Source organism: Penicillium chrysogenum, assembly GCF_028827035.1.
Source record: "Penicillium chrysogenum strain IBT 35668 chromosome Unknown utg000001l_segment0_segment0, whole genome shotgun sequence".
Taxonomy (NCBI): Eukaryota; Fungi; Ascomycota; class Eurotiomycetes; order Eurotiales; family Aspergillaceae; genus Penicillium; species Penicillium chrysogenum.
The window spans coordinates 6600258-6620096 of record NW_026622749.1 but is presented as its reverse complement, the minus strand read 5'-3'; the positions used below and the strand labels follow the sequence as shown (position 1 = coordinate 6620096).

General features: G+C 49.2%; 8 protein-coding genes across 8 annotated transcripts; 4 read left to right on the top strand and 4 right to left on the bottom strand.

Annotated features, from left to right (window-relative positions):
- Positions 1 to 316: 316 nt before the first annotated feature.
- Positions 317 to 1287, bottom strand: N7489_002632 (DUF3632 domain-containing protein; the record flags this gene model as incomplete). Its single annotated transcript, XM_056708387.1, has 2 exons — positions 317 to 813; positions 900 to 1287. The coding sequence occupies 2 exons, from the start codon at positions 1285 to 1287 to the stop codon at positions 317 to 319; spliced, it is 885 nt and encodes a 294-aa protein (XP_056572689.1).
- A 1509-nt stretch (positions 1288 to 2796) lies between these two features.
- Positions 2797 to 3634, bottom strand: N7489_002631 (putative EF-hand calcium-binding domain protein; the record flags this gene model as incomplete). The annotated part of the gene is made up of 2 exons (XM_056708386.1): positions 2797 to 3518; positions 3574 to 3634. 2 exons carry the CDS (start codon positions 3632 to 3634, stop codon positions 2797 to 2799), a joined length of 783 nt encoding a protein of 260 aa, XP_056572688.1.
- A 1206-nt stretch (positions 3635 to 4840) lies between these two features.
- Positions 4841 to 5791, top strand: N7489_002630 (zinc-binding alcohol dehydrogenase family protein; the record flags this gene model as incomplete). Its single annotated transcript, XM_056708385.1, has 1 exon — positions 4841 to 5791. The coding sequence occupies one exon, from the start codon at positions 4841 to 4843 to the stop codon at positions 5789 to 5791; it is 951 nt and encodes a 316-aa protein (XP_056572687.1).
- Positions 5792 to 6742: 951 nt separating this feature from the next.
- On the bottom strand, positions 6743 to 10159 carry N7489_002629 (putative potassium/sodium P-type ATPase; the record flags this gene model as incomplete). Its single annotated transcript, XM_056708384.1, has 5 exons — positions 6743 to 7573; positions 7625 to 9515; positions 9571 to 9671; positions 9720 to 9846; positions 9906 to 10159. 5 exons carry the CDS (start codon positions 10157 to 10159, stop codon positions 6743 to 6745), a joined length of 3204 nt encoding a protein of 1067 aa, XP_056572686.1.
- A 1090-nt stretch (positions 10160 to 11249) lies between these two features.
- Positions 11250 to 12060, top strand: N7489_002628 (putative exosome complex subunit Rrp46; the record flags this gene model as incomplete). Its single annotated transcript, XM_056708383.1, has 2 exons — positions 11250 to 11585; positions 11647 to 12060. The coding sequence occupies 2 exons, from the start codon at positions 11250 to 11252 to the stop codon at positions 12058 to 12060; spliced, it is 750 nt and encodes a 249-aa protein (XP_056572685.1).
- A 1048-nt stretch (positions 12061 to 13108) lies between these two features.
- N7489_002627 (putative NAD+ kinase Utr1) lies at positions 13109 to 15000 on the top strand (the record flags this gene model as incomplete). The annotated part of the gene is made up of 2 exons (XM_056708382.1): positions 13109 to 14030; positions 14063 to 15000. The coding sequence occupies 2 exons, from the start codon at positions 13109 to 13111 to the stop codon at positions 14998 to 15000; spliced, it is 1860 nt and encodes a 619-aa protein (XP_056572684.1).
- A 914-nt stretch (positions 15001 to 15914) lies between these two features.
- On the bottom strand, positions 15915 to 16728 carry N7489_002626 (uncharacterized protein; the record flags this gene model as incomplete). The annotated part of the gene is made up of 2 exons (XM_056708381.1): positions 15915 to 16311; positions 16382 to 16728. The coding sequence occupies 2 exons, from the start codon at positions 16726 to 16728 to the stop codon at positions 15915 to 15917; spliced, it is 744 nt and encodes a 247-aa protein (XP_056572683.1).
- Positions 16729 to 17702: 974 nt separating this feature from the next.
- N7489_002625 (aromatic alcohol reductase) lies at positions 17703 to 18674 on the top strand (the record flags this gene model as incomplete). Its single annotated transcript, XM_056708380.1, has 1 exon — positions 17703 to 18674. The coding sequence occupies one exon, from the start codon at positions 17703 to 17705 to the stop codon at positions 18672 to 18674; it is 972 nt and encodes a 323-aa protein (XP_056572682.1).
- Positions 18675 to 19839: the final 1165 nt, after the last annotated feature.

The window sequence follows — 19839 nt, the reverse complement described above, 5'->3', positions numbered from 1 at the left end:
CTGTATTTAGTTCAAATGTATATTTTGACTAGTAGACGTTCTACCTGGTGGACTGTAGATGCATTGTTTACAAGGTCTCAACTACAATCGTTTCTTCTCTATAGAGAATCCACATTACTTTTCCTCTCTACCCTTGTCATAATCCCGATAGATGTTAGCCCAAAGAGTTCTACGGATTTCTCCAAGCCCCAAGGCTTTTCTGTACCTACTTAGGATATGATCAGCCGCAAATCATTGCCGGTCGCAGAGAACCCCACCATTTATTCCAAGAAATTCCCAGAACTCTCTATTAGATGTTAAAAGCATCGAAAAAAGCTTAGCTGGATGTCATTTCATTGTTCATTACATGCTCTATTTTGGACAGAGCACGGTCTATCAAGTCTTCCACGAGTTCCTGACCAGACGTACAAACCGCCTTCACATCACGAAGCCCTTGCACCCATACATCCCATCTGTCGCGCTCAAACCCCTTCCAACCGCGTTTTGAATACATTTCCCCGGGCCGACCATCATACTTGTTGTATCTGCGGCGGTTGAGTACATTTTCCCACAATCTATCGCCAGCACAAACAATCCAGTAGCACACCCCGAGCAGACCAGCCGTCGAGGCAAGCCGTTCAGGCGGGATGCCCTCTTCGAACACATGACGAAGTCCACAAAGTCCCATATGAGATTCATCCATAGCATCGCTGATCCACACCTGCAACGGGGAAGTGTACTGAACATCAGCAGCTTGGGTCACTTGCGCGAGAAAGATATTGAGCTTCGCCCATCTGATCTGCTGATCAGGCTCCATATTCGGGTCACAGATGTCTAGGTAATAATTGATTAGCGCTACAGAAGCATAAGTAGAAGCAGAAGTAGAAGCAGAAGCAAAAGTACAGAAATCCAACGCTTACATGTCATGCGATCATTCCATAATTCGCTCGCCCAGAAACTGAGCGATGGTAGATGTGACCATACTCTGCTTCCATCTTGTGTTTTCAGGACGAGACCGGTCGACGAATCGACGGCATTGTACAGCTTCAATTCGGCCAGGAAGTCGACCAAGGGTCCATACTGCGTTGTATCGATTTGTATAGCCAGCTCAATGATAGCTATGAACGTTATTGCGTCGGCTTTTTCGATTGTTCCTCCTGCTCCGTAGTTTTCCAGCCTGTCCATCGTCGTGTTTATGACCCATTGTACTGCGTCTTCGACCTCGACTTCGCCGTCGACGAGCGCCGCGAATAACTTGAATTCCTTGGACTCCTCGGTCTGCGTGAGCTTGAGCATTTCTTCCCACATGATGGATATTGGTGAATGGTTTGAGGTTCGAGGTTTGGGGAATTTCTAGTGCGAAAGTATTGCTGCTGGCTAGCGTGGCGTGCTTTAGGGCTAAAAGGCAAAACTTGAAACCATTAGATTAGGACCGAAGGACCGATAGAGTTTATGTTCCGATGTGGGTTTGGTGATATACATTAAAGCTACTACTTAGAACGAATACGATTGAGACACGGGAACATGCTCGTCTTGGTACTTTACATGACTTTACATATACATACATATGCTACATGCGAATCAACAAGCATCGATGTCCTGCTTGTGATAAAAGCCTTCCTAATTGACTCACTTTCATCCAAGGGCTAGACTCGCCACTACTCTCGGGGAGACCGTCCACGAGTCAGAGGTGGGCCAAGCTTCTACCTAGGAAAGAGGTCTCGTGCCAAGCGGGTTAGTTCACTCTGTTAGCGTTGCCCCACCGGATAATTTATAAGGATTAGGTACCTTTCATATGGCGGTTTCATACAAAAGGTACATAGACACAACATGAGTACGATTTTGTCAACGCTAGAATTACTTGGAAGATGTAGGAAGATATACATGTCTGACCTTGTGTGTCTTGAATACTCCGTACACATCCATGGATACTATCACTGCTATCGACTGCTATCAACCGTGGATATCCCAAGTGTTCTAAACTAAGTTAAACTTTTACATCCAACGTCTATGTGGCTTCTGTACTCTCGAACACTTCTATATCGTATATCGTATAAGTGGTACTAACGCTAGTACCAGATTAATTAGAATAGACGCAGATTATAAATTAATTTCTTATTTTCTCTCCAGCTAGTTCGAGACTTGAGTAATGCTCTTGTTGTGTCTATGTACCTTTTGTATGGGGTTACTATATTAAAGATACCTAATCTTTACAATTTATCCGGTGGGGCAACGCTAATGGGTGCGTTAACCGCTTGGCACAATGATGAATGTCACCAAAGCACTTTGATTGGTCAAATCGAATGTCTCAGCTTTGGGGGCCATATCACATTGCGTGTTCGTAACGGCAAATTTTCATTATTATGGCACAGCGAAGGAAGCACCGGTTTTCCAATTGTAGACTAGGTCTTCGGTAGATACGGATCCGGTATAAATTGCTTTTACTGTAGTGAATGCTGAAAATATAATGCAGAGTACAAAAGTACAGCGCTCATAAGGCTCATAAGGCGTGAATACCAAGGCTGGGAGTGGATCAAATATCGGGTCTTGTCCGGGCCTTGCCGCCTGGCGTTCCGGATTATATGTGTTACAGACGAGTACGGAAGACACACTTATTGCTGCTCTCCATGGGGATAACTCAGGTTCTTCAAATCCTAATCATAAGGTCGTGTGTCTATTGAATACGTTTGCAAGACCCGAACTTCGCATTTCCACTCCGTGTATGTTGTATATATCTATCCCAATTACCGAAAGGGAAACAAAAAGTTAAGAAAACATGTGAGGAGGACATGACGATATAAACTAAACCATCAGTATTCAAGTTGAACCACTCTGTGCAACAGCCCACTGGAAAAGTTCCGCAATCGAGTTGCTCACGGCAGCCGTCCGAGGAATTTCATGCCCACCGCCATGATCATAGGTGCGCCGTTTCGACGGTTCACAGATACCGGAGAGGTGCACACCAGCGGCCCACCGAGGATCTTTCGAGCCGTAAATATGTACCGTGGGGACATTGATACGGTAGGGGCTAGTAATCTCTTTCCGCAATTCGTCCTCGGAGAGCCCGCTATCCAGAGTCTTGAGCCCAGTCCACCGATTCGCACCCTGGGCCAAGACCGCTGACGAGGTAGCTTGTTGAGCTAGTGCAGCCCGGGATGCACGATCACGCTCGCGCGCCTCGGCAGAAACATGGAAGCCCATTTCCTCAAGAACACTCAACGACGCGCCGCCGCAGACGAAAATAGCCGCTTTGAACGGCGGCGGGAGATGGGGTGTCTCTTCCTGATGGAAGAGGAGAGCACTGGAGCCCAGGACGCAGCCTTGTGAGAACATGAGCGCGAGATCGTATGGGCCATTTTTGGCAATATGGTCAGTCAGCCAGTCGTACGTGGCTCGGATGGAGTCGACGCTGTCATTTTCCCAGAAGGAGTAGTACGGCGGGTTGTAGAAGATATCTATGCCTGCGGCGGCATCGCTTTTAAATGGGCCATCGATAAAATCAAATTGTATGTCGTCGGGAAGTTTGGCGCGGAATGTGGCTGGGGTGTGGAGATTAGTTGACTGGAGAGACCTGCGGACTGCGGGGTGGCTAACAAATCTGGGAGCGGAAAATAGTCCCACTGGTCCCCTTGCCGTGGAGACAAAGAACCTTCATGGCTGATCGGGTTATGCTGGTTGGAGTCCAAGTATGAGTTCGGAAGGAATTCGAGTTTGGAGGGGTTGTGTATGCGGATAAGCACTAACCGACTTGACTTGACCCCGCGATATGCGATATGCCGATTCAGGGCGAGTTTTGAACAGAGGTCAAAAGAAGTCAAGTCCGTTGGTTCGGACTCGAATAATAAGATATAGGTATGAAAGCTGTTCTTAAATTGTGTGAACCCTGGTTTCGCTCCCATTCTTGGCTGATATCCCTTGCACCGGGTAGACGGAGAACCTCATTTCTACCTCAAACACTCACATACTGGCATGTCGGACGTTCTTGCGCACTGAAAAGACACATAGTAGGAATATTGAAGAGTATATTGAAAGATCTTGTGGCCTCCATGGGTCGGTAGTGGTTTATCTGCCGGTCTTCTCCGTATACCAAGCCTGGTATATATGGCAGTCGAGAGATGATATCAGTCTCCTCTGGCCATATTTCCAGTCTTTCTGGCACCTGATTTCTGAATTGTATTACTTATATATTGACCAATCGTGACAAGCTCGTTGAATGTGCCATTGCGCGCGCAAATGTTAGTTTTGAAAGGTTGACCACTTGTCTGTGGAATAGACCTTTGGGATGCGGTATGGAAGATATGCAGTCATGTCTTTTCCACGAATCTGTGATCAAAAGTCACGACAGTCCTTCGTTTCAGTTGAATGGTTGACACAATATGGATACTTTGAATGCGTCAAAGTCTCGGCTGCATCACTCGTGTTCATGTCCATGATGCTTGGTGTACAACATTGAAAATAGGTCATAATACTAAATCAAGCCCCGAGTACGCAGAAGGAGTATCGATTGGGGCCTATTCTTCAGAGTGAATCGAAAGATGTCCAATGTCATGGGTGTTGGGTTTTCCCCGTGATGAAGGTTATGTAGCGCATTGACGTGCACAAATATAAATCAGACTGCTTCCAGGGGGCAACACTGTTCACGAATATGTTGTAGAGACGGAGAGATTAAGACGGAGTCGGTGCAATATTTGAGGCGATCCCAGAGAAGTGGATGTCGGGTGGATATCAGTGGAGCGGTTTCGTCATACTTCCAATTTGTAATCATCAACTATTCAACTCTTTTCAACTATTTAATACTCCAGACTCTCCAAATTTCCCTTTCTCAATTTCCCTCTCCTATATCCACATCATACTATCCATCATGAAGGCAGTCATCATCACCCAGCCCAAGACTGAAAGCTTGGTCACCGATCGACCCATCCCCAAGCTTCGCGACGACTATCTTCTCGTCAAGACCGTCAGTGTGGGTTTGAACCCTACTGACTGGAAGCACATTGCTTATCTTGCCCCTCCTGGTGTTCTCGTCGGATGCGACTACTCAGGCATTGTCGAGGCCGTCGGCAAGGATGTCAAGAAGCAATTCAACAAGGGTGACCGCGTATGTGGATTCGCACACGGCTCCAATGCAGTGCAGCCCGAGGACGGCACTTTCGCCGAATACATTGTGGTGAAGGGTGACGTGCAGTGGAAGATCCCCGAAAGCATGAGCTTCCAAGAGGCCGCCACCCTCGGAGTGGGCATCAACACCGTGGGCCAGGGTCTGTACCAGAGCCTGAAGCTTGCACTGCCCACCGAACCCATCAAGGACGCGACTCCGGTTCTGATCTACGGTGGCTCCACCGCGACCGGCACCCTGGCCATCCAATTCGCCAAGCTGTCCGGCTACAAGGTCCTGACTACTTGCTCGCCGCGTAACTTCGATTTGGTCCGCAGCCTTGGCGCCGATGAGGTCTATGACTACAAGGACGCCCAGGCCCCTGCTAAAATTCGCAATGCCACTGATAACAACCTGAAGCTCGTATTTGACTGTATCTCGCTGGATGCCAGCGCTTCCTTCTGCGATAATGCTATCTCCACCGAGGGCGGCGAGTATAGCGCTCTGTTGAGCGTCAAAATTGACCGTGCCAATGTCAATAGCCGCTCCACCCTGGGTTATACCGTCATCGGCGAGGCGTTCTCCTTCGGAGATCTTTCCATCCCCGCAAAGCCGGAGGACAGAGCTTTCGCTGAGAAGTTCATTCCCATTGCCGAGAGTCTGCTCGCCCAAGGAAAGGTCAAGGTCCACCCCCTAAGGTTGGCGAGCATGGATTGAAGGGTGTGATCGAGGGTCTGAAGTTGCTCAAGGAGGATAAGGTCAGCGGCGCGAAGCTGGTCTACAATGTTTCCGAGACCCCTTAAATAAGACACTACTTCCTGTCTACTGGATGATTTGGAGAACCATAGCCATCATTTCTATTCCCTTTTGAACTACCGAGTTTGATCTGCACTTATCCCAAATCATATATTTCCTATCAATTGGCATTGACATTATCAATGTAGAATTTCCATGAAGCAGGCTTTTCCGCCTGTCACCTGCCCCTCCTTTCTAGATTGTTATCTCAAACTCGATTACCAATCGAGCCGTTCTCCTGCGTTTCGTACAGGGGCACCAAATTCCACTCAACTAACTGTTGCCTTGTCAGCCTGGACTAGTTCCAAACCAATTGCGACGATAATCAATCGAACGTTTCTTCAAACACGCCAGGGAAGCGTATCAAAACTGATCGTTTAAGGTTGACTAAACGTAAATTCTTCATAACGGTCTTCACACTGGGATACATGGCATTATCCGATACTTAGAGCTGATTTGGTGTTCTTGATCCATTTGAGGGCAGACAGGTCAATCAGCATATAATTCCGCTAGAAAGGTCATGCACTCAAGGGCTGCCTGGGCCCCTGCAGGTGCCTCAGGAGGAAGACGTGCTTGTGCAGTGAATATGTGGACTGCCGGAGTTCTCTGTCTTCCCAAAGCCTCTGATTGTACTTAGATGAATATGTCCCCCAATCTTCCCCATTTCTTTGGGATATAATAATGTTTGAATCGATCATCATCTTACGCCCCGACGAAGTTCATGCTAGTTGAAGATATATCAAAAGCCAAATGATTTCATTCTGGGAACATAACTATAGAAGAGAAAATGAATAAATAGAAGCGTGTTGAACGCCTCAGAGGCAGCAATTCGAGGCCGACCTGATGTTGAACCAGTCAGGCCCATATTCCAAATCACTTCAGCTCCACGCTCGCATTCGCACTCATTGATAGAGGCGTAAGAGTAGCCAAACCCGCCCGCGTCTCAGCATCCTCCAGAGTAAGAGTTGCGTTCTTTCCGCTCCCAATGCCCAACGACCGCTTCACAGCCTTCCAGCTCTCAACACACAAGAGGTAGACACACGTACAACCGAGAACCACTCCCCATTCCCACGTGATAGCATGATGTTTGAAGACCAGTTGGTTAACAACTGGAAGATAAATAACCGGGAACGCAATGACGAAGCCAGCCATGACCGCCCAGAAGAGGAAGCGGTTTTTCCAGAGGGTGGAGAAAACCGAGAAGGTCTTGGGATTTCGGATTGGATCCATGTTGAATAGGGAACGAGAAAAGTGCTTCACTTCCCACGCTGTAACGAGGAGGAGGAACGTGAGTGTCGCGTACGTTGTGGCGCGAGCTCGGAAGACTGCGTCGCAGCTTGGATTGTATTCCTCGTTACATCCATCGCCTAAAGACGACGTCCCCGATCCGGCGGCGTATATCACGCAGACAAATGACACGAGGCAAAGTGTGTCCATGAATGTTCCATAAATCATCTTATCCACGATGAGCTCACGGGTAAAAACCCCTATACGTAGGTCGTGTGGTGGCCTGTACATGATATCTGGCTGGGCCTCTTCAAGTCCAAGACCGACGGCCAAGAATGAAGACGTAACGAGATTCGCCCATAAGATCTCCAGTGGAGACAGAGGGAAGACTGAGTCACCTCCCTTATCTTTAAAAGCAAGAGCGATCAGCAGCAGGATGACTTGTGCGATGTTCGAAATGAGCAGATGCATGAGGAACTAAAGTTGATGTCAGTAAACCAAAGTAAATATTTACGGGGAGATATTCACCTTCTGAATGTTATCAAAGAGCCGTCGACCCTCTTCAACTGCTTTGACAATAGAAGAGAAGTTGTCATCCGTCAGCACCATATCGGCAGCCTCCTTGGCAACATCACTACCATTTTTGCCCATAGCAATACCAACATCAGCCCTTTTAAGAGCAGGTGAATCATTGACACCATCTCCCGTCATAACACAAAATGCCTGACGGCGATGCATGGCATCGACCATCCGAACCTTGGTAGCAGGGCTGCAGCGTGCGATGACAAGAGGCAGTTCCTCAATCGCGTCAATTTCCGCATCGGTCAACTTGTCGAACTCATCCGCAGCCATTACCAGTCTTCCGGATTTGACAACTGCTGTGACACGGTCAAGTATACCGACTTCCGACGCAATCGCTGTCGCTGTCTTGATGTGGTCACCAGTGAGCATGTGCACTGTGATCCCTGCCATTTGGCATTTGCGTACGGCTGCGGCTGTTTCGACTCGAGGGGGATCATAGAGCCCTACAAGACCCCCAAATTGCAGGCTTGATTCAGCAGAGCTTCGCGGGGATATTTGAGATTCATCGTCGGCTGGGGTTGTTTTATATGCGACGCATAGAACGCGAAGTCCTTCGCCCGCCATCCGATCGGCTGTGTCTCGTATGGTTTGCTTTTCTGTTTCAGCGATACTGAGGTGGGGAATAACGGTCTCCGGGGCACCCTTGGTATACACTTCTTTGATCCTGTCCCGTGAATTGTCATAGACAACGGTCATCTTCTTGATTGCAGAATCAAATGGATACTCTGTGTGCAATTGGAGTTGCCTTTTCTTCATCACAGAGTCTTTTCCAAAATGAAAGCGCAAAGCTAGAACATGAAGAGCAATTTCCGTTGGCTCACCCACAGCACTCCATACTTGATTGTCATGGTGGACAGCGGAAAGATTGCAGAGAGCAAGCGCTCGTAGGAAGGTATGCAGAGCGAGATTTTCTTCGATAGGTTGGTGGGAGCTCCAGTCAATCTCATCTAGTTGGACAAGACCACTGGTCGGATCCAATGGATCTGTAGTCTGGCTCACTGTCAAGGTCCCAGCACCGGGGATCCATGCAGAGCGGGCTATCATCTTTCCCTGGGTCAAGGTCCCTGTCTTGTCAGAACATATGTTTGTGACGCCGCCGACTGCCTCAAGACATTGGAGTTTTCGGACGATTACATTTCCCCTGGCCATTGCTTTTGTACCCACGGCTATTGTGATGGTGAGGACGGCAATCAACGATTCTGGGATGACAGCGACGGCAACACAGATTCCGTATATGAGAACCTCGCCCTGAACGTCCCATTTATTGACCGAAAAGACAATAATGGCGAGCAGAACTGCCAGTGCGAAAAGCAGTAGTGCAAATTTGCTCAGCTTCACTTGCAATGGCGTACCAACCAAACCCAACACATTCATGAAGAATGCCTTCACCCGTTTCCCAGCCTTAACAAGACGGCTCGAGTCCCCAAGATTGGGCTGTGTCTGTAGTAGTTGTGCAATCTTCCCAACTTCTGTGTTCATCCCCGTTGCGGTGACTATTCCCATTGCACGACCTTGTGTAGTGCTGCAGCCAGAATAAGCCATGTTGGTTCGGTCGCCGATCGGTATATCAGACAATAATAGGGTTAGATGAGGGGTTTTGAGGACGGGGAGGGATTCTCCTGTTAGAAGTGCTTCATCCATTGAAGCATTCATGCCATCAAACAAACGCAGGTCGGCAGGGACAATATCGCCAACTGTTAGCTGGACTATGTCGCCAACAACCAACGACTCCGCCTTGACAGAGGCAGTGCGACCCTCTCGGATGGCCTTGCATATTGGAGCGGAGAGACGGTGTAGCGAAAGAATTGTCTTTTCGGCGCGATAGTCTTGCACGAAGCTAGGAGACAAGTTTTAGCCTAAGTAGTGCATATGGGTAGACTCCAAATACTCACCCCACAACTATATTCAAAAGGATCACAGCCGTAATGACACCTCCCTCAATGTAATCATCGATTCCAAAGGACAGGGCCATAGTGATCAGAAGAACCTTGTTCTGTGTCAGCTATGTTTGGTGGCATTGATAGATCTATGTTTAACATACTAGTGTCAGACTGTTGGACACCTGTCTTAGCAGTATCCCCCAGACGGAGACACCCTCCATTTCACGCACGGTATTCGGACCATCGCGCTCGAGGCGGGAGGCCGCTTCGGTGCTGGAGAGTCCATTTCTAAGGCGTATGTTAATAAGGAGTCTGACTATATTCGGGTACACCAGACATTGACGCACCGGAGATCTGTGTGGAGGAGAGATGCGAGCTCAGATGGGTCAATAAGATGGGCGTTCTGGCCGGGCCCTTCTTTACTTGCTTGGGGCTCCAAGGACGTAGGGCTATCGGGCGTATACGAGATAGACTTTTTGTCGGTATCGCCGGGCTTAGTACATAGTCGGTTTGTCACATCGGGTTGAGGGTGGGTTTCCGTAAAAGGACATATAGGGGGCTCTGTCGATTCCTCGACATCGGGAGTTATCTCTATGCCCATTCAATAAGATTGGAAAATAAAGCGGTGGAGATAAGTTATATGGCCTGTAAATCCCCCGATGGATATCCGTCAAGCTTGGTAGGGAAAAAGTATATTCGCACTAGGGAGGGGAAGTGGAAGTAGCAAGATGAAGGAATAACCTAGAAACGGAATTTGTATGCGAGAAGTATCCATGCACATCAAAAGCACATGGTCACTTACTTCCAACCAGAAGAGGGGGTTATCCAGGCTGTGAGGGGCGGCCCTAATCACATCCTGAAGCTACGATGTCATTGGGGCGACCCATTCACGGAAATGCTAGGCTCCTCTGAGCTCTCGTGGGAATTTCAAAGATCCTGGTCTGTTGTCCAGTTAAATCATGGGACTCCAAGCTCCTTGCATTGGGATTGGTGGCGTCCCAGTCCGGGGTTGAAGCCACAATGCTCTTGGCTTCTCGGCAGTCGTGGCGTGCTATTCCTGGACTAAGGCTGACGGCCCATCGGAATCCTAGTGATGCCCTCTCGTACTTTGACTGTTGGGATCTCTGCTCAGGTCATAGGTTACGAGCCGAATACCTGATAACAAAAATGCCCTATTTGCTGTGGTTCTGGTTCTTTGAAGGCCACGGCTGCATCTTCCTGTTTGAGCATAGCCGCCTTGCCAATTTCTCGGCTATTGAATAGGCGGCATTCCAAGAGCTCGGCATCTTGGGTCTGACACGTCTACTTTCGCTGCGACCCATATAACAGTGAGACTGGTCACGGCCAGAGCGGTCAGGGTACACTGTAAGTGCCATGCCCCAAGTCAGGTTGAAATCGGGGATAGCAGGTTTGGTAGGCATTGCCTACTATGCACAGAGTACAGAGTAGACACGGTAAATAGTAGCAATGGTAGGAACCATTGAAAGAAGCTACCAATGGCAAGTTGTACTTGATACCGCAGAAGTATATGAGGAACCGGCAACAAACAAGGTACCCAGTACAAGCCCAGCTAAGGCGGCCAATCAAAGAGCGGCCCGCACATGAAAAATCGCTGCTGGAGACAACTTTGCTCCTCACAACTTTTCGAACACTTGAAGAAGCTTCCCAATTTCTGTCTTTCTATCGCGAATATGGTCGGTCCGATAGCATCCCTCTCACAATTAAATCGTGCCGACGGTTCAGCGTCATACAAATGCCCAGCCACCGGTTACAGCATCTTGGGCGCAGTCAACGCGCCCATTGAGCTCCCAGCACGCCGTGACGCATTGAAACCCGAAGAAGCCACTGTGGAGGTCTTTGTCAAACCTGGTACGACAACTGCCGGCGTCGGTGAAAGATATGTCGAAGGAATCCTTCGGTCTGTGCTAGGCAAAATTGTCCTTGGACGGGAGAAGGGCTTCCCCCGCCGCGGCGTGGTCCTCACCCTAGCTATTGTCGGAGGAGAGAACGTGGAACGTGGTGACTCAGTGAGTATCTCAGAACCTCTTTTATTCCTACTACTTTGATGTGCCAGGCTAATCTATCTAGTACCTTACTATTCTCCCCGCTCTCCTCCATGCTGGCTTGCTCGCTATGGTATCCGCCTCCGTTCCTCTGTCCATGACCTTCTCCGCAACCCTCCTCGGTGTAACCAAGTCTGGTGATATTGTGCGAGACCCATCCCCGACTGCCGCCAAGGCTGCAGTGTCCCTCCATGTTTTTGCCGTCTCCTCGAAGAACCACCTCTTGCTCAACGAAAGCGAGGGTCGGTTTGACTTTGATACCTGGGAACTTGTCCGAGAGCGCGCGCTCTCCATTTGTCAGGGCGAGACAGCCGCTAGCGCTGATGGCGACGTTAGTATGGGCGAAGGCACTGCCAGCGCCAGTTTGAGCGGTTTCATCCGGGAGACCGTGGAGGACCAGGTCTACAGCGACTATGCCTACAAGTTGGACTCTATCTGAGACAGACTGCGCCCACGGCAAATTTGCGGAGAGTTAGTGAGACGCGATAAAATAGGACAGGTCGATCGGTCAACCCCTGGTCCCCTTCTCTTGTGCACATGACTTCCCTGAAGCACTCGCTATATCTCCCCCTCGACTAGGGATACGGCGGTGCCACAAAAGCAGTTGATCGAGTACTACGTCCGGTCAAGGCACCGTCACCTGATTGCCGCTGCATGTACAACATGCTTCATTCAGCTGCCACAAACGGCAGCCTTGCTGCAATATGAGGCTTGTTTGGGGTTCCCCGACTGTTGGATTCCGGACGGCCCCCGTCAGCTTTTGATGTTTTGGCCCAATCTTGCCAAGTGATTTAGCGCTGGGCAGTTGGAACTGCACTCCCTAGCAGGCGCTAGAATGGCCCACTTCGAGTTAGGGTTAGAGGGATACATGTTTTACCGACATTCTGGCAATGACTGCACAAAGTAACACGGAGCATGGACTATCCAAAACAAATACCACCTATCATTGCCTATAAGCACTATAACTATCGTAATCATTCTAATCATAATTCTAATATATGTCTGATATGACAGTGTAGACGTCATTTATCTGAGCGCACTGCGCGAGTGTACGCATTTGGCGATGACTAGCCTGGTCAGACTCACCTGGGCACCAATTATGGAATTTTCTGGGGAATCTCGCCAAAACGTGAGAATCCGATGTAAATAATCCCCATAATCTCCTAATTTAGTGGGATTCTCGAGGTCCGTGGTCGGTCATCCTCCTAAAAAAGGAAGCTCTTTCTTTTTGGTGTATCCTTGTCAATTCTTGCCAATCTTTACCCTACCAATCCACTCTCGATTTTATCCGCATCCTTGTCGACATATCAGAAAAAAAGGAGAAAGGATCCCCCCAAAGCCAAAAAGGGTTGTGGAACACGCTAGAATCAACATCAACTGGGTCCACGACTGACGGGGGACACAGCTGCGATCTCAAGACTTCGGATCCGCAATCCCCGTTACATCCGAGCACTTTCCTGATTACTCTTATTTACCCGCCTAAGCCGATGGCTTCCAGCCGTGATCACCTACGGTCTGACACCCTTCGTCTCTCTACAGGAACTCCATCTCACCCCTCTCTATCTCCGTCTACCAAAGCCCCACCCCCAACAACCGCGGCGCTCCTCCCCGATCATGTCCTCAGCATAGAACCCTCGACTCAGGACAATCGCCAGGATCTCCCTCGAGGAGCCAACAGCGTGCTGCCTACACAAATCCCAGAGTCAGCTCAAGAGGAGGCAGGCTTATCGCTGCCTTCCCCAGCACTGCGGCAGTTTCGCCGGAGGTCGATTAATCGGCGATCGAAGAAAGCGTTGTCGACCGACTGCATACCACGACAGACAATTTTGAAAGCCCTGGCATCCCGGACTCCGATCCTCACGAATAACACCGATATTTCGGCGAGTTCTTTGTCGAGTATGCTCGCGAATAAATCCACCCAGGCTTCCCCGCCTTCCGACCTCGGACAACGGCGGGGGAGCAATGCCTCCTCCCACAACCTCTCTACCGCACTCTCCAATCTTCAATTGAGCGGGTATCTCGATCGATCACCTGCCACGGCACGTTTAATACTGCAATCGCCATGTTATTTCCATCAACGCTTCGATGATGCTGTCAACATAAAAAAGGTGTTGGAGGAAATCGCCGACGACGAGTGGCTGTCACATTCGCGACTAGTTCAGACGGCAACTGGAGTTCGTGAGGTGTCGAAGCAATTACAGCGACGACCTATCAAACGGGCGGTGCGAAATGTGATGATTGTCACCAAGGCACGTGATAACAGCCTGGTGCACTTGACGCGGGAAGTTGCTGAGTGGCTGCTTTCGACCTCGAGGTACGGAAATGAATTAGGAGTCAATGTCTATGTAGATGCGAAGCTGCGGAATTCGAAACGGTTTGATGCTCCGGGGCTATTGCAAAAGACCCGATGTTTGCACAAATGTTGCATTTTTGGACACCAGATCTGTGCTGGACATCGCCAGATAAATTTGATTTGGTGCTGACGCTTGGTGGTGATGGCACCGTTCTTTTCACATCCTGGCTCTTTCAGCGCGTGGTTCCGCCAGTGCTCTGCTTTTCGCTGGGAAGCCTGGGCTTCCTTACGAACTTCGAGTTCTCCGACTACAAATCACAGCTTAATGCAGTTATGGGCGAGGTGGGCATGCGAGTCAATCTGCGCATGCGGTTCACATGTACCGTATATCGGAAAGACCGGAGCAAGGGAGCAGAGGTGGGCGCTGTCGAGGAGGGCGAGCAATTCGAAGTATTGAATGAGCTCGTCATCGACCGCGGCCCGTCTCCCTATGTGTCGAATCTGGAGCTCTACGCCGACGACGAGTTGCTTACCGTCGTCCAAGCGGACGGCTGTATCTTCTCCACCCCGACTGGTTCCACGGCATACTCTCTATCCGCCGGCGGCTCTCTTATGCACCCATCCATCCCAGGCATCCTCCTCACCCCAATATGCCCACATACCCTCTCCTTCCGCCCAATGGTCCTCTCAGATTCCCACCTTCTCCGTATTGCAGTCCCTAAATCCTCCCGATCCACCGCCTACTGCTCGTTCGACGGTAAAGGCCGCGTCGAACTCCGCCAAGGCGACTACGTCACCGTCGAAGCTAGCCAGTACCCATTCCCGACAGTCGTCTCCAACAACAACGAATGGTTTACAAGCGTCCAGCGAGCTCTGCGGTGGAACACCCGCGGCGCGGTCCAGAAAAGCTGGGACGGTGGCGATGCCGACGCGGATACAAACAGTGATCCCAATGAAGACGAGCAGTGGGACATCGATATGGACACCCCTCTCACTGGTACAGATAGCGGTATCGGTCCCAGTGAGGATGGGGATGCTCTGTCGCCCAATCCCATGCGTCGGCAAATGAGTTTGCTCAATATGTGATGTTCTTGTGCATGTTAGCGATTTTCGATTCCCTTTTGTGCTCTATACCTTTTTTAACGTCTGGGTCTCGGTGTTTTCATGTTTTCGTTCCCCAAACCCAGCGTGATGAGCTTCGCTCGGTGTTTGGTTTGCATTGTACCTATTTTTTTTTTTTTTTTTTTTTTTTTTCCGACACAGCTCGAGCAGGGAAGCATCTGCAATACTGTTCTTGGATATTGTGTCAATAGATTATAACATGTTGCCTCTATAGCATGAATAGAAAGGCTCGAAGGGCCAATTACGATTTGTGTCGGGGCATACTGCCATCACATCTAGATCTTGAATGCCGTGGTTTGATCTAGACTGACGAGAATAACCCTAGGTTTGCTCGTTCTGTTTCTACGCTTCGTTGGATCATGGAGAGCATAAGAGAGGTATGGGCCGTCATTTCCCCCAAGGTCGGTATTGACACGGATTTATTATATACATACGAAACTGTGGAGGGGGACCAATGTGATGTCCAGGACGCCTTTCAGCTCTCACCCGATCTCGACAGCTCAGATACGCTCTGTTCAATAGGCGTCTCGTTTGGGAGTATCTGGGGCCCGGGGCTTGATCCGAAAACCAGCTTCCTATGCCAACGATCCCAGCTCCATAATCGAGTCCAATGAAGGCAGCTTGAAAGAAAGCTCGTCGCGCAGCGGACGTTCCCCCCATATCCGAAACAGGAGAAGTATGGTGAGACTTGGGACACGCAGTTACATCGAACAAGCTTTCTTGTTCTCTCCATCCAAGCCGCGGTGTGATCGAAACCCCGTTGGCTCCACGGCGATATAGAACAAGGAAAAGGACGTATTATAAATCCTTATCCCTCAACCCAATCCCCGCCGCTACGGAAGTATTAGAATTAGGGAAATAATTCCCGATCTCACTCTTCAAGAAACAATTACCCCCTGTCCACCCTCAAAGGAAGCCGTCAAATTCGCAGAATACACGACTCCCTTACAATCCTGGCTGTTTAAATCATCCTTATTCCAGTCGGAACATCGACGAATGCAGGCCTTCAACGTATACTCGGTTTCAGTGCTCAAATCTCGCACTTTTCCGCCGCCGGACGCCGCGTCCGCGCCTCTTGGCCAGTCAACACCACATAGCAATCTATACGTCGACCCATCAGAACCGCGCTCTGTTGTCCGGTTCGATCGTGGACATGGGTTGCCTGCGAGGCCTACTGTTCCTGATGTAACATGGCCGGAGGACGTGGTAGATGCCGTGTCTGTCGAGGGAGATGTGGAAGTGGGCGGGTTACTTGACTCGGCGCTGTTATCGCTGCTATAACATGCATGTTAGGGCTGATATAACCGAGAAGCGAAAAAGGGAGCCTTGGACGGAGTTCACGTACGGAGTTGTTTTCTTCGAAACTGTACTTCCCACTCCACCACCAACAGCAGCCCCAGTGACCACAATCGCGATGATTACTACCAACACCCAGAAGACCGTGGAAGACAGGCCGCATATCCTCTTGCGCGGAGATTTCGTCTCGGCCGAACCATCTTCGATTATGCCAGGATTTGCACCTGTCGGTCCGGAAACGTAGTGTAAACCCGCAGTATCCCTCTGGACTTCTTTCTCCGTGTGAGGGGCTACTTCAAGTCCGCTGTCATATTTGTATTGCTCCGGAGCCACCTCAAGTCCACTGTCGTATTTCCCAGCCTTGTGCTGCTCCGGCACAACCTCAAGCCCATCCATCTTTCTGGATTGGAACCAGGGTAGACGAAGCGTAGTCAATCGCGCTGGAACAGGAAAGGAAGACCTTAGCTGGGGTGAAACAACGAGAGGAAGATCAGCGCGATTGTGCAGTAAAGGGTCCCCTCGTATTAACGGGCGATCGCTTACTCCTTAACAATCTACAGGATTCATCACTGGATAAGGGGGTTAGTCGAGCTTTAAGTGCCGCTGTACCGAAAGCGCTATTGATAGTCTGTTTGGTCTCTCGAGTCTGACTCCATTTGTTTTCCTATTGTCAAATCAAAGTCTGCTTTTTCAGTGCTCATCTCGTATAGCCCGTTTCATTTGCTTGGACCCTTTGGCCCCCGGCTGAGCCCCAGATTTGAGCCAATGAGGTGTCCCAGCCTCCCGTGTGGGCTGTGTTGGATTGTGAATTGGGCGGATTAAGTATCTTTTGTATAGTAATTCTATACAAAAGGTACATACGCACTGCATAATGCTGACTTCCAACCTTGGAAGGCTGACCATGGGACATTACATAACCAACGCGATCTGCCCAGGTGCTCACGGAGCATTGAAAGACAAGTTGATCAGTCTACCTAGGTCGGATTCAATTCATACGGGGCTAAGTTCTATATAAGAAACCATACAGGTAAGTGGTGACACCAGTTTCGGAATGTACTGTAGCTTTTTCTAGCTGAACATTATAACATTCAATGTTTACATGTGATCATGAAGGGAAGTGGACGGTAAAACTCGTGCATTTGTGTAATCGCGTCTTAGCAGAACCACCAGATGCGATTCCCTTAATGACCTGTTCGCTTCAATAAAAAAGAGCCATGCAGTAAGGCAGAGACTCTTTCAGATAGATGACGTCATTGGCATCAACATCCAAGACTTTTGTCTATTCATGTTTCTTCTCGATATCCTTTCTTTTCTAATGGCTATTAGAGAGAAACTGCAAAGATCGATATAATATCCATCTTTTGCTCATCATGCATGTCGCAATCGCCGGTGGCACTAGCCCAACACTAGGTTTCTCAATTGTCTCGGCTCTTCTCGCCACGGATGGTCGCTATACCCCAGTCATTCTATCAAGGGAAACTACGATCTCGAAAAAGCAGAGCCTTGCTCAAAATGAAGTTGAAGTGCGATACGTGGACTATCATTCACAGACTTCTTTGGTCACTGCGTTGAAGGGCATAGACACAGTAATCAGTGTTTTACTCATCCCAGGCCCCGAATGGGTGACCGTGCAGCTAAACCTCCTTCATGCAGCAGAAGCTGCAGGCTGCCGCCGCTTTGCCCCATCTGAATTTGCCCTCACTTCTTCGGCCCACTCGATGGTCGACGTACTCGATGCCAAGAATAAGGTCTGGGAAGTTGTTCAAACGTCGGTAAATCAACATCGAATCGATGCCGCTCGTTTTCCATGCGGGATGTTCATGAACTATCTCGGCATCGGATGCCCCGATTCGGGCAGACGTAAAGATGCCTTGGCTGGGTTCCAAGAAGGACCGTTTCTCGTCCACTTCGAGAACCCTGAGTCGCCTTGGATTGAAGTTCCTCTCCGGTCAGATCAAACATTTCCGAGACTCACTATGACCGACATTCATGATATCGGTCGATTTATTGTTGCCGCTCTGGACATCACTGAGCCATGGGCGGGTCGAGAGCTCGGAATGGTGGGGGATACTCTGAGCTTCGGAGATCTGATCAGCATTTGCCAAAAATATGTTGAGCGCCCTATCGAGATCCGACCCTTGACAGAGTCTGCCCTTCAGGCAAGACTTTTGACCATTCCACAGAGCGAAATTATCGCCCGAATGGAATGTCAATTGGCAATCGTCTGCGCTAGGGACATGTCTGTGGTACCGCCCACGCTTAATGAGCTCTCTTCAGTGCAACCCATGACCGTAGCCGAATACATGCGGCGGTACTGGGGACCAGAGAGGTATCAAAGTTAATACGTGATCAAGACATCTGTGGAGCCTTTTGGTTTATATTGCTTGTCTCTCAGTCTTGCATTAAAGTCACTATAGTTCTTGAAACTGGATTCAGGCAATCACTGTCAACGTGCCTCTCGTTCTGACTACTAATGCTAATAAATCCATTAAGCGAGTGGAGGAATGGCGACCGAATGACTACGGACGGAACCAGTATGCAGTATGCGCTTTCGCCGCCAGCAATATTCTTACACGAGCTTATACACAGAGTGAATAGGGCGAGTAAGTTGACATCCTCGAGTTTGGTATAAGTGAGATCAGATTCGCTAATCCGCTTTTCCAAACAGAGCACATCAACTTCACTAATCCCAATAACTAAAAATGCAAAACCGCATATGGTGCCGTGTTGACAGGGTATCTGGCAATAGAGGTTCCTGATGATTCGGCCAATCACGCAGACACTTATATATGGTTTGCGACCACTATGTGGCTCCCCCAGTATGACTGGCCCCGGGTTACTACGGATGAATGAACTTCCAGAGGTACTCGTCGTCGTTCTATCTCGGCTGCCCTCCTGGAAGCACAAGATTCGGAGGCACGTGGCGTATATTCACCCGATCTCGAGGTGGCCGAGGATGATGGCTTTCTGTGATCAATCTAGATAGCTCGCTGTGGCAGATATTCAGCCTACTAAAATTTGTGGACAGTTGAGCGTATTTGTTTCTGTACAGTTCATATCGTTACATTTTGATACATCTAATGGCTCTAATTTATTGCAAGGATATAGTGTTCAATCTCAGGGGTGCTCACAATCCGCCACTAGTATGGTTTAATCTCCTCAAACTTAGCGTGCCGGGACTGGTATCCGACCGTTCTAAGGGATTTTAACTAGTCGATAAGTAAAATCAGGGCTGGTTTCCTTTCCCCATTCTACTTCTTGTCTAATACTCTATTAGAGTTGCGTTGTATCTTACGTATGATAATCCATACCGACCTAGGTAGGTACATACATATGTAGTTATGTAGTCTCTAGGAATTTCCACGGGACATGCAAATGTAATTTGGCGACACCCATCAAATTTATAAACCTTGATAATAACCTTCCAATCGGTCTGAATCGCGTGCTGACATCTACTCAGTACGCACCTAGGCATGTTATGTTGTAAACAATATGAGCGTGGCTCAA